The 16936-nt window shown below is 44.2% G+C and overlaps 2 protein-coding genes across 2 annotated transcripts in view; one reads left to right on the forward strand and one right to left on the reverse strand.

Annotated features, from left to right (window-relative positions):
- The window catches only part of LOC132832891 (zinc finger protein 501-like), a 66688-nt gene extending 65599 nt beyond the window's left edge, over positions 1-1089 (reverse strand). Inside the window, exon 1 of the mRNA XM_060851094.1 lies at positions 974-1089. Coding sequence (XP_060707077.1) covers positions 974-1088 — 115 coding nt within the window. The 5' untranslated portion in view covers position 1089. The remainder of the gene's footprint in view (positions 1-973) is intronic.
- Positions 1090-1628: 539 nt separating this feature from the next.
- On the forward strand, positions 1629-2840 carry LOC132832658 (putative nuclease HARBI1). Its single transcript, XM_060850737.1, has one exon. It carries the CDS (start codon positions 1629-1631, stop codon positions 2838-2840), a length of 1212 nt encoding a protein of 403 aa, XP_060706720.1.
- Positions 2841-16936: the final 14096 nt, after the last annotated feature.

Raw genomic sequence — 16936 nt, forward strand, 5'->3', positions numbered from 1 at the left:
GCCTGTAGTTTAGTGCTTTCTGTCTCCTCTTTTTGAATAAGGGAGTTATATTTGCCATCATCCAATCTAACGGGAGTCCACCCCGAATGGAGGGCGTAGCGGAAATAAAAACCAACACATCTGACTTACTTCTCACCCTGGGAAGGAGTCCATGAAGATTTGGCATCCTGCAGGTCAAACAGCCCGGTCAGCATCACTGGTCAGTGCGATCCGCCACAGTCCATGTCTCCTATGTTTATTTCCTTCTCAGGCGTTATTCTACCCTGGACGGTCGCAAAATTCCTGTCCAATTCACCTGCCAGCTCTTAAATTTGCCTTATCAATTCTCCAGACTCACTCTCTATCGGACCAACACAGTTTGTCGACTTTCCTGGGGTTTTTTGTTCAGACACACAGAGGGACTGTTACTGTCTGCCTTAATATTTCTGGACAGTTTTCTCGCTGACCCTAATTCTCTCTCCGAGTCATGATCCCCTGTATCTCCCTGAGCTCATCCCCAGGGACCGCCCTCACCCCCACAGGGCTCCGCTCCTCCGGACACCGAGTAAATCCACACCGGCGGCACCCAGCGGGGCGGCGGGACACGGACTCACTGGGAAACGCGCGCCATAGCAACGGCCAGCAAGATGGCGCCAGCCAGGCCGGGGGAGTGGCCTGACTGTTAATGGGCGGGGCCTAGTCAGGGGCGTGGCCTGAGGTGGAGGGGCGCGGTCACTCTACCATAAGTGGGCGGAACAGAGGGGTGGGTGGGCGGGTCTTGGTGTCTCGCGGGCAGGTCGTGCCAGGGGGCGGGGCCCGAGTTGACGTGTTGTGAGCAAAAGGGGCGGGGCATGATCTTGGGGGGCGTGGGACGTTGCAGGGTGGGGGGTGGAGCCTGTTGGTCAGAGGGCGGGATCAGCATTTGGAACAATTCGCCGAAATTGCTGGAAAAGCTCAGCAGGTGTGGCAGCATCTGTGAGGAGACATCACTTACCACTCAGCTTTTCCAGCAATTTCAATTTCTGTTTGTGATTTACAGCGTCCGCGGTTGTTTCCGGTTTTATTCTGTGATTGGAGGACGTGTGTGGAGATTTCGGGGGCGGGGTCATTGACCTCGGGGCTTACTCTTTCCCTCACCGAGCGCCGCCGCAGTCGGGTGGCGCGATGTTATGACGTCACCAAATTCTGACCCCGCCCTCCCCCTCAGTAAGACCCTTTACCACTGGCTTTCTCTGACCTCTCACCCCCTTCAGCTGGGGCACCCAGGCACAAGCGGGTCTCTAATTGGTTCGACACTGACTGGTATGGGCACTGTCAATGCTGCGGTTGTGTTTCGGCATTGTCAGTGCGTCTACCTTGGACAGGGGGAGAGAGAGACAGAGACACATACACACACACACACACACACATAGACAGGTGGGGCGAACAGAGAAAGTGGCAGTTACGGATTTGGGGTTAAGGAAGAAAAAGATCGGGGCAGGAAAGGATAAACAGAGAGACGTTGGGGTGAGAGCGATCGCGGACAGAGAGGGAGAAGGTGAGATATACACACGGTAGGGCAGTGGGGGTGGCGAGAGAGAGAGAGAGAGAGACCAGGTAGAGAGGCGAAGAATAGAGAGAGAGCGCGACGGGGTTTGGGGACACCTTAGATGGGGGCTGTCTTGGGAACTTTAATCTGGCTGCACGAAGAGGAGGAGGAGCTGCTGCAGCAGCAGCAGGAGCTGGAGCGGAGACACAGGGAACAGCAGCAGCGACAATGCAAGCTGTCTGCACAGAGACGGGTGGGAGGTGACAGCCGGCGCTCTCAGGCCAAGGAAAGGACACGGCGGAGGCTGTACCCAGCCAACCGGGTGTACCGGCCCCGGGTCACATTCCTGGAGCTGTCCGAAGAGGAGTGCCTGAGGCGGCTGCGCTTCTCAAAGCAGGCGGTCAGCGATCTGTGCAGCCTCCTGCAGCAGGACCTGATGCCGGCCGGGCCTGGAGGTCATGCCCTGCCAGTAGCTGTGAAAGTGACCACTGCCCTGAACTTCTTCGCCTCTGGCTCCTTCCAGGGGGCTGCTGGTGACATCTCCCACATCAGCCAGTCGGCAGTACACAAATGCATCAAACAGGTCACCAATGCTCTGTTTGCCAGGGCCAATGACTACATCTGCTTTCCAATGGATGAAAGCAGTCAGGATGATAGGGCGTCAGGATTTTCTGCCCTTGCAGGCTTCCCCCGGGTACAGGGGATCATAGATTGCACTCACATTGCCATCAAGGCCCCGGACAACCAGCCAGCTGCCTTCAACAGGAGGGGCTACTACTCTATAAATGTGCAGATCGTTGCGGACCATTGCCACCGAATTATGCAGGTCTGCGCCCGGTTTCCTGGCAGCTGCCGCGATGCCTTCATCCTACACCAGTCCACCATCCCTCCTCTCTTCAGCAGGTGCCAGAATGTAAAAGGCTGGCTGCTCGGTGACAGAGACTATCCTCTCTACACGTGGTTGATGACTCCACTCCCTAGCCCTAGCACGCCCGCTGAGCTGCGGTATAACAAGAGTCATGCAAGCACCAGGAGGGTCATCAGACGCACCATGGGACTCCTGAAGCAGCGCTTCCGCTGCCTGGACCGGTCTGGCGGTCCTCTGCAGTACAGCCCTCAGAGAGTCTCCCGCATTGTGGTTGTCTGCTGCATCCTGCACAATTTTGCTGTGCAGAGGGGGCTGCAGCTAGAGGAGGAAGTCCCTGAAAACGTTTCCTCATCCGATGAGGAAGACCTGGATGATAGAGAGGAAGAAATGGATGAGGAAGAGACAAGCCAGCAGCTCACAGCCCACGACGTGAGGAATCAGTTCATCACCCAGTGCTTCAGTTGATCCAGTTGGTTCCCTCCTCACCCAAATTAATTGTTTGCAGAACCTCCCAGTTCCCATCCATTCATTTCCCAAGCTTGGAGCCCATGTTCAGATGTGTGCTGTGCAGATATTGCATCCTCAGTGTCTGCTCTGAAGTCGGGCTGCAGAGACATTTGATAATATAAATCAGTGACTTATTTAATGGTGAATGCAATAAAAGCCTCTGTTATTTCTCACCCATTTTGTCAACGCAAAATGTTTAAACAAATTTGAATCAATGCTACTGTTCCTATGAGTGATGGTGACAAAGTTGAGGCAGGGCATAACTTGGTAGGGATGTTGTTTGATTGTGTGATGAACATTTATAAAGGGTCTGGTGATGTTGGTGCTGGGGCTGAGACTAGTGACTCCCAATAATCTGCAATATCATCACTGAAGCTCCAGTCCACATGGCTTAGCAGTCACGTACAGTTACTGAGGAGTGCACTGATTTCTAAGATTGTTCTGCAACTGCTGTCCAAACTTTCATCTGAGCAGTCACTTTCAATATTGCTATGTCAGGGCATCATACCAGTTCCTTGCAGGGTGTAGAGCTGTCCATGCTGTCATGGCGGCACATTTACTCCCTTCCAAGTTGTCTCCTTGACTACCTTGCCATTGTTAGTCCCTGCCCAACTTGTGTGAATTACTGCTTACAATCCATTATCCATTCAGAATAAAATGTTGGTTTGAAGCCAAATTCAGCTGACGTTCAATAAAGGCATGTCTGATCTGTATTGTAACCTCAATTCTGAATTTCCACTTATCCCACTAACCTTTTACTTGCTTTGCTTAACCAGAACCTCTTAATTTCAGCCTTAAATATTCCATATCTCTGTTCCTAATGAGGCAGAGTTTTCCAAGGAATCTCAACACTTTTTGAGAAAATATTTGTCCTTAACTGTCTTAAATGGGTGACTTGTTATTTTTAAACAGTGACTGTCTTAGTTTAGATTCTCCCCTGAGCAGAAACATTTTCTTTGCATTCACCCTATCAAGACCCCTCACAAACTTGTATGTTTCAAAGAAATTAGTCTATGTCATTTGAAACTCCAGCAGATGTATTGCCTAACCTGTCCTATGTATTCCTGTTGGACAACATGAGTATCTTGGGTATCAGTCTCGTAAATCATCTCTGAATTGCTTCCAGGCTATTTATGTTCTTCCTTAATAAGATGATCAGTAATGTGTAGAGTACAATATTTAAATGAAACAAAACCTTCATTTTGTGTGAATTTTATCCACACAATAACGTTCTATTAGTTTGTTTTTAATTTACTTGCCATACCAGCATGCTAACCTCATACAATTAATGTGCTAGGACACCCAGATCCCGGATTTCTGCAATCTCTCACTACTATGATGCTGTTTCTTTTTAATCTGCCTGCAAAAGTGTGCAATTTCACACTTTCTCATGTTAGATTCTATTTGTGAGATCTTTACCTGTTATGTTACCTTATCTATATGCGTTAGTAGCCTCCATATGTTCTCTTCACAGCGTACATTTCCACTTACTTTTGCATTTAGAACATAGAACATAGAACAATACAGCACAGAACAGGCCCTTCGGCCACGATGTTGTGCCGAACATTTGTCCTAGCTTAAGCACCCATCCATGTACCCATCCAATTGCTGCTTAAAGGTCGCCAGTGATTCTGACTCTACCACTCCCACGGGCAGCGCATTCCATGCCCCCACCACTCTCTGGGTAAAGAACCCACCCCTGACATCTCCCCTATACCTTCCACCCTTCACCTTAAATTTATGTCCCCTTGTAACACTCTGTTGTAACCGGGGAAAAAGTTTCTGACTGCCTACTCTATCTATTCCTCTGATCATCTTATAAACCTCTATCAAGTCACCCCTCATCCTTTGCCGTTCCAATGAGAGAAGGCCGAGAACTCTCAACCTATCCTCGTACGACCTATTCTCCATTCCAGGCAACATCCTGGTAAATCTTCTCTGCACCCTCTCCAAAGCTTCCACATCTTTCCTAAAGTGAGGCGACCAAAATTGCACACAGTACTCCAAATGTGGCCTAACCAAAGTCCTGTACAGCTGCAACATCACGACTCTTGAATTCAATCCCTCAGCTATTGAACACTAATACACCATAGGCCTTCTTACAAGCTCTATCCACCTGAGTGGCAACTTTCAAAGATCTATGTACATAGACCCCAAGATCCCTCTGTTCCTCCACCTTACTAAGAACCCTACCGTTAACCCTGTATTCCGCATTCTTATTTGTCATCACAAAAAGGACAACCTCACACTTGGCAGGATTGAACTCCATCTGCCACTCCTCAGCCCAGCTCTGCATCATATCTAAATCCCTTTGCAGCCGACAACAGCCCTCCTCACTATCCACAACTCCACCAATCTTCGTATCATCTGCAAATTTACTGACCCACCCTTCAACTCCCTCATCCAAGTAATTAATAAAAATTATTAACAGCAGAGAACCCAGAACTGATCCCTGCGGAACTCCACTTGTAACTGGGCTCCAGGCTGAATATTTACCATCTACCACCACTCACTGACTTCGACCGGTTAGCCAGTTTTCTATCCAATTGGCCAAATTTCCCTCTATCCCATGCCTCCTGACTTTCCGCATAAGCCTACCATGGGGAACCTTATCAAATGCCTTACTAAAATCCATGTACACTACATCCACTGCTCTACCCTCATCCACATGCTTGGTCACCTCCTCAAAGAATTCAATAAGACTTGGAAGGCAAGACCTACCCTTCACAAATCCGTGCTGGCTGTCCCTAATCAAGCAGTGTCTTTCCAGATACTCATAAATCCTATCCCTCAGTACCCTTTCCATTACTTTGCCTACCACAGAAGTAAGACTAACTGGCCTGTAATTCCCGGGGTTATCCCTATTCCCTTTTTTGAACAGGGGCACAACATTTGCCACTCTCCAGTCCCCTGGTACCACCCCCGTTGACAGTGAAGATGTAAAGATCATTGCCAACGGTACTGCAATTTCCTCTCTTGCTTCCCACATAATCCTGGGATATATCCCGTCAGGCCCGGGGGACTTGTCTATCCTCAAGTTGTTCAAAATGTCCAACACATCTTCCTTCCTAACAGGTATCTCTTCTAACTTACCAGTCCGTTTCACACTCTCCTCTTCAACAATACGATCCCTCTCCTTCGTAAATACTGAAGAAAAGTACTCATTCAGGACCTCTCCTATCTCATTCAACTCAATACACAATCTCCCACTACTGTCCTTGATTGGATCTATCCTCGTTCTCGTCATTCTCATGTTTCTAACATACGCATAAAATGCCTTGGGGTTATCCTTGATCCTATCCGCCAAGGATTTTTCATGCCCTCTCTTAGCTCTCCTAATCCCTTTCTTCAGGTCCCTTCTGGCTATCCTGTATCCCTCCACTGCTCTGTCTGAACCCCGTTTCCTCAACCTTATGTAAGCCTCCTTCTTCCTCTTTACTAGACATTCAACCTCCCTCATCAACCAAGGTTCCCTCACACGACCATTTCTTTCCTGCCTGACAGGTACATACATATCAAGGACACGTCGTATCTGTTCCTTGAAAATGTTCCACATTTCCACCACATCCTTCCCTGACAGCCATTTGTCAGCAAATTTAGTAACTGCTCATTTTGGTTTGATCATCCAATTCAGGTATATAAATTGTCAGAAGTTGAGGTCCCAGCACTGATTCCTTTGGTACACTCATTGTTACATCTTGCAAACCTGAAAAAACATCCATTTATGCCTATCCTATTTTCTATAAAACAGCTAATCTTTCGTCCATGCCAAAATCTGCCTTGATGATTATTTTCTCCTATAACCTTTGTGACACCTTTCCAAAGGCCTTCTGTAAAAGTAACTATAGTACATCACTCTTTTATCCACAGCACATGTTATTGTGATAAGTTGGGTTAACATAAACTCCCTGTCTCTGATTGTTTTGATTTTATTTCAAGTGTCTTGATGCTGCATCTTTAATAATAACTCCTTCGTATCCTTGTGATAGCTGTCATGGTGACTGGCCTTATTTTCCATCTCACTCTTTGAATAACTGAGTCATATTCATAGAGTCCTACAGCACGGAGACAGGTCCTTTGGCCCAAATTGGCCCATGCCAACCAAAGTGTCCATCCAGGCTAACTCCATTTCCCTGCACTTGGCCATATCCTTCTAATCCTTCCTTATCCACATATTTGTCTAAATGCCTTTTAAATGTTGTTAATGTAACCACCTCAACCACTTCCACTGGCAGCTCATTCCATATACATACTAAACTCTGTGCAAAAACAGTTGTCCTTCTCGTCCCCTTGATTATTCTTTTCCCTCTAACCTTAATCTGATGCCCTCTAGTCCTCGACTCCCTATCCCTGGGGAGAAAAGGCTGGTGCATTCACCCTATCCATGCCTGTCATGATTTTATACATTTCTCTGGTCCCCCCTCAGTCCCCAATGCAAAAAAGCAAAAAAGTCCCAGCTTGTCCAACCTCTCCATATAACTCAGACCATTGAGTCTTGGCAATATCTTTGTAAATTTATTCTGCACTCTTTCCAGTTTTTCACTATAGTCTAATGGAACCCTCAAGAATCTCAGCATTTTGGGAAAGTTAAAACCAATGCATCAACTTTCTCACTAGTCACTCAAAACCTTCAGAGAAGACCATCAGATCCAGGAACCTGTCAGCCCAGAGCTTGACAATTGACCCAATGCACTTTTCTTTCACTGTACATTTCTTAAGTTCATCCACCCTTCCATTTCCTGATTGCAGGTAGTTCTGGCATGTTACCTGCATCCTCTGCAGATGGAAACAACATTTGAGTATCTAATCTGTCAACTCCTTTTGAATGTTTCCTATTTTAATCAGGCTTATTCTTTTTTATTTAATCTCATTCTTCTCAACAATCCTATATATTTTTGTGACTTTTGCAAATTTGATGATATTAAATTCATTTCCATCATACAAGTCATCAATATATATGGTAAATAATTTGTGATGCCACAGTGATTCCTGTAGTATTCCACTACTTGGTGGTTCCCAGCCTGAAAATGCTCTCTCATCCCTACTGTCTGTCTTACATTAATAAGCTATTCAAGTTAACTATGGTTTCCAGCATTGTGATCTTTGAGTAAGCAACCTTATGTGAGTTAACTTACCAAAAGTATTTTTGGAAATCTAAATATATTGCTGATACTGGTTACCCCCTCAAATAATTATAGTAAATTTGCCAGTCATGATTTCCCTTTCATTCTGCTTATTATGTAATGCATTTCTAAATGTTCTGCTGTTGCATTCTCAACAAGAAGGCTCTATCTTTTTCCAGTCAGATGTTAGGCTAACTGGTCTGTAGATGCCTGTTTTCTGTCTTCCTCCCTTTTTAAAAAAATGTGTAACATTGACAGTTTTCCCGTCATCTGGAGCTTTTCCAAAATCGAAGTATTTTGAAAGATGACTACCAGTGCATCCAGCTATTTGATCGCCAGATTTGTCCCAGAGTTATGTGCAAACGAGTATAGAAATAGGTTAAAGCAGCTGGATGTGTGGCTGGAAAGATGATGCAGGAGGGAGGGATTTAGATTCCTGGGACACTGGATCTGTAGAAAATGGCACCTATTCAAACTATCACGGAACAGAGTTGGACTGAATTACCAATGGGGTATTTTTTTTACTGTAACCATGCAGACATTGAACTAATTGGCAGACGTATGGGGAGACGGTAAAGTAGAATATCAGGGCTTGTAAAATACCTAGGGATGCAGCTGGCACTTGCACTGGGAATAGTAAATTGATAGATGAAAGCACAGTAAGGGAGGAAACAAGAATGTCCAAAACAAACTAACGTGCATGACTGTGAATAGATGAGTACAGTAAATAACATCGGGATGTTACAGGCATAGATTACAAAATGGAATTATAACATAGCAGTGACAAAGATCTGGCGCAAAGAAGGATTGTGTGTTGAATATTCTTGTCTGTAAATTGTTCAGGAAAAATTGAAAAGGAGGAAGGGTAGCAGTATTGGTTCAGGAGGCAATGGCAATGCTTCAGAAGCAGAATGTCTTGGAGAGTTCAAGGTCAAAACTGATTCGGATTAAGCTACAGAATAAGAAGAGTGCAAACATATTCCATTGGCAGCAATTAGTGGAAAGGATGTAGAGGAATAAATCTGAGGGGAAGGTAGAGAAATGTCAACTTTTGGAGTAGTTATAGTGTGTGGTTACATAACCTAAATACAGACAGTAATACTGCTTTTGTAAGGTAAAGCGAAGGTTAAATATTCCCAGATTGTGTTTAAGAGTTTCAACCTGCAGTTTGTATCTTGGCCAACAAGGGAGGAGTTGGTGGACTTGGTCCTTAGAAATGAAGTTTCCCAGGTGGATCAAATTTCAGTGGGCGTAGCATTTTATAACACAATGCATCATTGGATGCTAAGATTCAGAGTAGTGTTGAAGAATGGCTGCGTCATTTCAAGAATAAGTAAGATTAATCAGCAGAGGGATAATTTTAATGAGGCAAGAACATAACCGAGCAGGATGAATTGGAACAAGAAATTGGCTGGAAAATCAATAGCTTAAAAATGTGTTGCTGGAAAAGCGCAGCAGGTCAGGCAGCATCAAAGGATGTCCTTTGATGCTCCCTGACCTGCTGCACTTTTCCAGCAACACATTTTTAAGCACTGATCTCCAGCATCTGCAGTCCTCACTTTCTCCTGGAAAACCAATAGTTCAATAATAGAAATCTTCAAAAAGGAGATTTGTTAGGATGCAGTCCAGGTGTATTCCATCTAATAGAAAAGGTAGGATAAAAATAATCTAAAGTTCACAGGAGGACAAAGCAGGAAGAAATTAATATTAGAAGGAAAATGTGTCTTTATGTAAAACAAGAAATACAATTTACAATCAACACGCATATTGAAGGTTTGGCATGTAGGTAAGAAAGCAAATAGGGGGATAAAAGCAATTCTGAGTGGCACAATGACTCAATGGTTAGCACTACTTTCTCAAAGAGCCAGGGAGTCAGGCTTGATTCCACTCTTCGGTGACTGTCTGTCTGTGTCGAGTTTGTACATTCTCCCTATATCTGTGTGGATTTCATCTGAGAGTTCTGCTTTCCTCCCACATTCAAAAAGACGTTCAGGTTGAGTGGATTGGTGTTGCTAAATCACCCATAGCGTCCAGGGATATGTAGGTTAGGTGGATTAGCCATATGAAATAAAGGGATAGGGTAGAGGGTGGCTCAGGGTGGAATTGTCTTCAGATGGTCAGTGTGGATTTGATGGGCCGAATGGCCAGCTTTGACACTGTAGTGATTCTACTATTCTAATATAAAGGGAAATGCAAAGTCTTCTGTATGCATATAAACAAGAAGAGGTTGACTATAGGAGAAGTAAAATGATCTGAAGAGAAACCAGAGTACAAAGGAAGTAAGGCTGAACAAAGACCAAAAAGGAGATTCGTGTAAAGAGTCAGGGACATCGTTGAGGTGTTCAATAAATACTTTCCATATTTATTTTTAATCAAGGAAGAGGATACTGCCCAGGTTATAGTGACAGAGAAAGTAATTCTGTCACTGGGAGGATTCAAAACTGAAAAGGAAGAAGGCTTGGAAAGATGTTTGGCACTTTGTGATGACAGGACAGGTGGAGAGTGCAGTTAATGAAGCATACAGTGTTCTCGGGGCATAGAGTATAAGAGCAAGGAGGTGATACTGAACTTGACTTATTCATTACGAGACTTCAGCTGGAGTATTGTGTACACCTCTGGGCACCACATTTTAGGAAAGATGTGAATGCAGAGGTGCAAATAAGAAGTCCAACAATCACTTCTCTAGCTTCCCTCTGAGTTCTTGGATGCGCTTGATCAGGTCCTGAGGATTTATCCACTTTTATGTGTTTTATGATATCCAGCACCTCGTCCTCTGTAATATGGACATTTTTCAAAATGTCACCATCTATTTCCCCATATTCTATATCTTCTATGTCCTTCTCCACAGTAAACATTGATGCACACATCGGCTGCCTTGCTGGCCTTTGAGGGGCCCTTTTCTATCCAGAGTTACATTTTTGTCCTTAATACATTTATAAAATCCATCTGGATTCTCCTTAACCCATTTGCCAAAGTTATCACATGTTCCCCTTTCCCCTCCTGATTTTCCTCTTACATTTAGTCCTACTGCCTTTGTACTCTTCTGAGGATTCACTCAATCTCTGCTGTCCATTTCTGACATCTGATTCCTTCTTTTTCTAAACCAAACCTCAATTTCTCTAGTCATCCAGCATTCCCTGCACCTACCAGCCTTGCCTTTCACCCTAACAGGAGTATCCCGTTTCTGGACTCTCATTATCTCATTTTTGAAGGCTTCCCATTTTTCAACCATCCCTTTACCTGTGAACATCTGCCCCCAATCAGGTTTTGAAGGTTCTTGCCTAATACCGTCAAAACTAGCCTGCCTCCAATTTAGAAGTTAGACACTTAGATCTCGTCTATCCTTTTCCATCACTGTTTAAAACGAATGGAATTATGGTCACTGGCCCCAAAGTGGCAGCATGGTGGCTCAGTGATTAGCACTGCTGCCTCACAGCACCAGGGGCACTGATTTAATTCCAGCCTCAGGTGGCAGTCTGTTTGGAGTTTGCGCATTCTCCCTGTGGTTCTCTGCATAGATTTCCTCCTACATTCCATTGGTCATGGTAAATTGCCTTAGTGTTCATGGAATTGTAGGTTTGATGCATTAGTCAGGGGTAAATGTAGAGTAATAGGGTAGGGGGATGGGTTTGGGTGGGTTATTCTTCGGAGGGTCAGTTTGGACTTTTTGGGCTGAAGAACCTGTTTTCACACTTTTGGGGTTCCATAAGTGTCCCCCTGCTGATACCTCAGTCACTTGCCCTGCCTTATTTCCAATAATATGTCAAGTTTTGCACCTTCTCCAGTCAGTACATCAACAAACTGAATCAGAAATTTTTCTTTTGTTCACGTAATAAATTCCTCTCCATCTAAACCCTGAACACTATGGTGGTCCCATTCTATATTTGGAAAGTTCTAATTCCCTACCATAGCCACCCTATAATTCTTACACATAACTTTAAATTCCTTACAAATTTGTTTTTCAATTTCCTGCTGACTATTAGGGGGACTATAATACAATCCCAATAAGATGATCATTCCTTACTTATTTCTCAGTTCCACCCAATTAACTTCCCTGGATGTGTTCCCAGGCATATCCTCCCTAAGTACAGCAATCATGCCATCCTTTATCAAAAACGGTGCTCCTCCTCCTCCCCCCCCCCCCCCCCACCCCCACCCTTTCTATTCTTCCTATAGCATTTGTATCCTAGAACATAAAGTTGCCAGTCCTGTCCATCTCTGAGCTACGACTCTGGAATCACTATATTATCCCAATTCATTGTTCCTAACTATGACCTTCCCTGTTCGGCCTGTCGCTTTGAAAAAAATTGTTTAATTTATCTGTCTTACCTTATTCTCTGCTTTGCTCCTGCCTGTCCTAACTGTTTGACTCACTCGTTTTCCTAATTGTACCAGTCTCAGATTGATCTCTTTCACGAGTATCACCTTGCATTCATCCCCCTCCTAACCTTACTAGTGAAAATTCTCCCAAGCAGCTCGAGCAAGTCTCCCTGCCAGTATGTTAGCCCCTTTCAAATTCAGGTGCAATCCATCCTTCTTGTCAGGTCACTTCTACACCAGAAGAGATTCCAATGATCCAGGAATCATTCCAATGATCACCTCTGCACCAGTTACTCAGCCACACATTTATCAGCTCTATCGTCTATTCCTACCCTTACTAACTCATAGCACTGGGAGTAACCCAGATATTACTGATTTGGAGGTGTCGGTGTTGGACCTGCGAGGGCCTCCCTTTTTTAAATTCCTGCCTAGCTTTCTACATTTTTTCTTCAGAACCTTATCCTTTTCCCTTCCTATGTCATTAGTTTCAATATGTACAATGACGTCCTGCCAGTCCGTGTCCCCTTTGAGAACATTCTTCACCCTCTCTGAGATATCCTTCATCATGGCACTAGGAAGGCAACTCAATATTCTGGTTTTCACTGCTGATCACAGAGACATCGGTCTATGCCAACGATCAGACCATCCCCTATCACAATCAATCGCTTGGAACCTGACATCCCCAGATTATATTTGAGCTATCTTGATACCAGAAACTGGGTGTTCATGCTACATTCCTTTCAGATGCGAGGGGCCAGAAAACTAAAGGTTGGCTAATTTGGTGCCACAATTTAAGAAAAGTGAGAAGGCAAAGTCAGTGAACTATAGACCAGTCAGCCTGACATTGATGGTGGGCAAATTGCTGGAGGGAATCCTGAGGGATTTACTTGTATTTGGAAAGGCAAGGACCAATTAGGGATTGTCAGCATGGCTTTGGGCATGGGAAACCATGTCTCACGAGCTTGATTGAGGTTTTCGAAGAAGTAGCGAAGAGGATTGATGAGGACATGGTGGAGAACGTGACATTTTGGGATTTGAGTAAGGCGTTCGACAAGATTCCTCGTGGTAGACTGGTAAGCAAGGTTAGAACTCATGAAATATAGGGAAAACTAGCCATTTGCATACAGAACTGGCTCGAAGGTAGAAGGGCTGCTGTTCAGACTGGAGGCCTGTGACCAATTGTGTGCCACAAGGATCAGTGCTGGGTCCACTGCTTTTCCTCATTTGCATGAATGATTTCGATGTGAACATAGGAGGTATAGTTAGTAAGTTTGCAGATGACACCATAATTGGTGTTGTTGTGGACAGGGCAGATAGGTCGCTCAGAATAGAATAAGATCTGGATGACATGCCAAGGGCTGAGACGTAGCAGCTTAAAAATACGGGGTAGACCATTTAGGACAGAGATGAGGAGAAACTTCTTCACCCAGAGAGTGATGGCTGTGTGGAATGCTCTGTCCCCGAGGGCAGTGGAGGCCCAGTCTCTGGATTCATTTAAGAAAGAGTTGGATAGAGCTCTCAAGGTTAGTGGAATCAAGGGTTATGGAGAAAAGGTAGGAACAGGATACTAATTAAGAATGATCAGCCATGATCATATTGAATGGTGGTGCAGGCTCGAAGGGCAGAATGGCCTACTTGTACACCTGTTATCTATTGTCTAAATGGACATTAATTTAGGTAAATATGAGGTACTTCATTTTGGAAAAGCAAATCAGAGTAGGACGTATACACTTAATGGTAAGGTCCTGGGGAATATTGCTGCACAAAGTGACCTTTGAATGCATGTTCATAGTTCCTTGAAATTGGAGTCACAGGTAGATAGGATAGCGAAGAAGGCATTTGGGACACTTTCCTTTATTGGCCTGAACATTGTCTATGAGTTGGGAGGCCAAGTTGCTTTTGTGGGGCCACTTTTGGAATGTTGCATGCAATTATGGTCTCCTTCAAATCGTTAAGTTGTCGTGAAACTTAAAAGTTTCAGAATAGATTCACAAGGATGTGGCCAGGGTTGGTGGATTTGTATTGATTAGGCTGGGGCTGTTTTCCCTATAACATTGGAGGCTGAGCAGTAACCTTATGGATTATAAAATCATGATGGCATGGGTAGAATAAATAGACATGGTCTCTTCTCTGGGGTGGCGGAATCCAGAACTAGTGGACATAGGGTGAGAGGGAAATAATTTGAAGAGGATCTAAGGGGCAACTTTTTCACACAGCAGGTGGTACATGTTTGAAATAGGCTGTCAGAGGAAGTGGTGGAGTCTGGTACAATGTTAATATTTAAAAGGCATATGAATAGGAAAGGGTAGAGGGCTAAGGGGCAAGTGCTGGCAAATGGGAATAGATTAGTTTAAGTTATCTTGTCAGCAAGGATGATTTTGACCGAAGGGTCTGTTTCCATGCTGTACATCTCTACGACTCTATGACTAAATGACTCGCAGAGTGGTTCCATGTACGAGAAACGTCAATTATGAGAATGGATTGAAAAAGTTGGGCCTGTTGTCCTTGAAGAGAAGAAGGCTGAAAGGAGATTTCACCGAAGTTTTCAAAATCATGAGCTGGATGGGCAGAATAGATAAAAAGAAACTGTTTTTGTTGTAATAAGACAGAATTTAGCTTTTTGATGAAAAAAACTTTCTCACACAGTGTGTAGTTTGGATCTGGAGCACACAGTCTGGAAATTTGATGACAGTAGATTCAGTTTGAATAGGATGTTCGATAATTATTTGGATAGAAATTGGCAAAAGGCAGGAGATTGGCACAAGGTAATATAACTGATGCATGCATGATGAGCTGAATGGCCTTCTGCATCTTAACCATACTGCGATCTGAAGCAAAAGGAAATACTTCTGTTTTGCATTGAAATACTTAAATCCTCAAATGGTCTGATTTTCCTTGTCAATATTCCAAGCTCAGGGCAAAGGTAACAAATACATAAGAACACGATCACCACCGGCAGTTTCCCAACCAAGCCACTCACCATCTTGACTTGGAAGTATATCATTCTGTCTTTGTGTCGCTTGGTCAAAATTCTGGAATTTCTTCCCAAAGGGTATCATGGCTCTACCAAAAGCATATGGACCATACAAGTTCAAGAAGGTAGCTCACCACCACTTTCTCAAGTTCACTCTGAATAGGTGAAAAACGCTGGCCCAGCCAGTGATACCGACTTCTAAGAATGAATTTTCAAGGAAAATCATGATGTCCAGAACATTTTTGTCTATTTTGTGCATTTTTTGGGGAAATGTGTTCCCTTTGTACTGACGCTAAAGAAAATTTCTTTCTAAATTCTGCCTTTCCTAAAGATTCCTCAGGCATTCCCATAATTGCAACTGGGTTCACATTTAACCGCCAGCAATTGGCTATGATGTTTCCAGACTTATTATGGTGTATGCCCATTCACTTCCTGGTATCATTTTGTGCTTCCAAACAAGCTCCTGTTTTACTTGACTGTCCATACTATCAAAATAGTATCTTTTCCAACCCTTCTTGCTCGAACATGTTTCATAACCGGTTATGTTCTCTAATTTTCTTATCTCTTTGGATTGTTATGATGACGTGTGTGCACCTTTAAGAAAGTGAAGGATTTGGCAAGTACACTGAGTGCAGGAGAATTTACAAACTAACATTTGATTAAGAACAAACAGCATTCACTGCGTTGCTATGAGACAAAAACACAAATTCGAGTTCAGCCAATCAGTTTAAATTATACCCAAGAAAATATCAAACTCCAATCCAATTTGAATTGAGTATATTGACAATCTTAAACGCCAATGACACAATGCCATGGTCTGCAGTATAAGACCGGGGAAAATTGAACCACTGAGAGTGGAACTGCCAAACCCAATATGTAAACATTTCGGAATGGCAAGCAGTGACCAGTGGGGTACCGCAGGGATCAGTGCTGGGACCGCAGCTTTTTACAATATATATTAATGATATGGAAGATGGTATTAGTAATAACATTAGCAAATTTGCTGATGATACTAAGCTGGGTGGCAGGGTGAAACGTGAGGAGGATGTTAGGAGATTACAGGGTGACCTGGACAGGTTAGGTGAGTGGTCAGATGCATGGCAGATGCAGTTTAATGTGGATAAATGTATGGTTATCCACAGTGGTGGCAAGAATAGGAAGGCAGATTACTACCGAAATGGAATCAATTTAGGTAAAGGGCAGTACAAAGAGATCTGGGTGTTCTTGTACACCAGTCAATGAAGGTAAGCATGCAGGTACAGCAGGTAGTGAAGAAGGCTAATAGCATGCTGGCCTTCATAACAAGAGGGATTGGGTATAGAAACAAAGAGGTTCTTCTGCAGTTGTACAGAGCCCTGGTGAGACCACACCTGGAGTATTGTGTGCAGTTCTTGTCTCCAAATTTGAGGAAGACATTCTGGCTATTGAGGGAGTGCAGCATAGGTTCACGAGGTCAATTCCTGGAATGGCGGGACTATCTTACACTGAAAGACTGGAGCAACTGGGGTTGTATACCCTTGAGTTTAGAAGACTGACAAGGTGCTCTCAGTGTGATCTTCTGTGCATTGCTGAAACCAAATGTAAAGTAAGTGTACATTCCACCTAGCACCTCCACCAGGTCTATAAAGGCAAGCCTG

The sequence above is a fragment of the Hemiscyllium ocellatum genome, chromosome 35 (assembly GCF_020745735.1).
Source record: "Hemiscyllium ocellatum isolate sHemOce1 chromosome 35, sHemOce1.pat.X.cur, whole genome shotgun sequence".
NCBI classification, from domain to species: Eukaryota; Metazoa; Chordata; class Chondrichthyes; order Orectolobiformes; family Hemiscylliidae; genus Hemiscyllium; species Hemiscyllium ocellatum.

What these genes read in the sequence shown, in the direction of transcription:
- LOC132832658 (XM_060850737.1), top strand. Translation starts at nt 1,629, where the DNA reads ATGGGGGCTGTCTTGGGAACTTTAATCTGGCTGCACGAAGAGGAGGAG.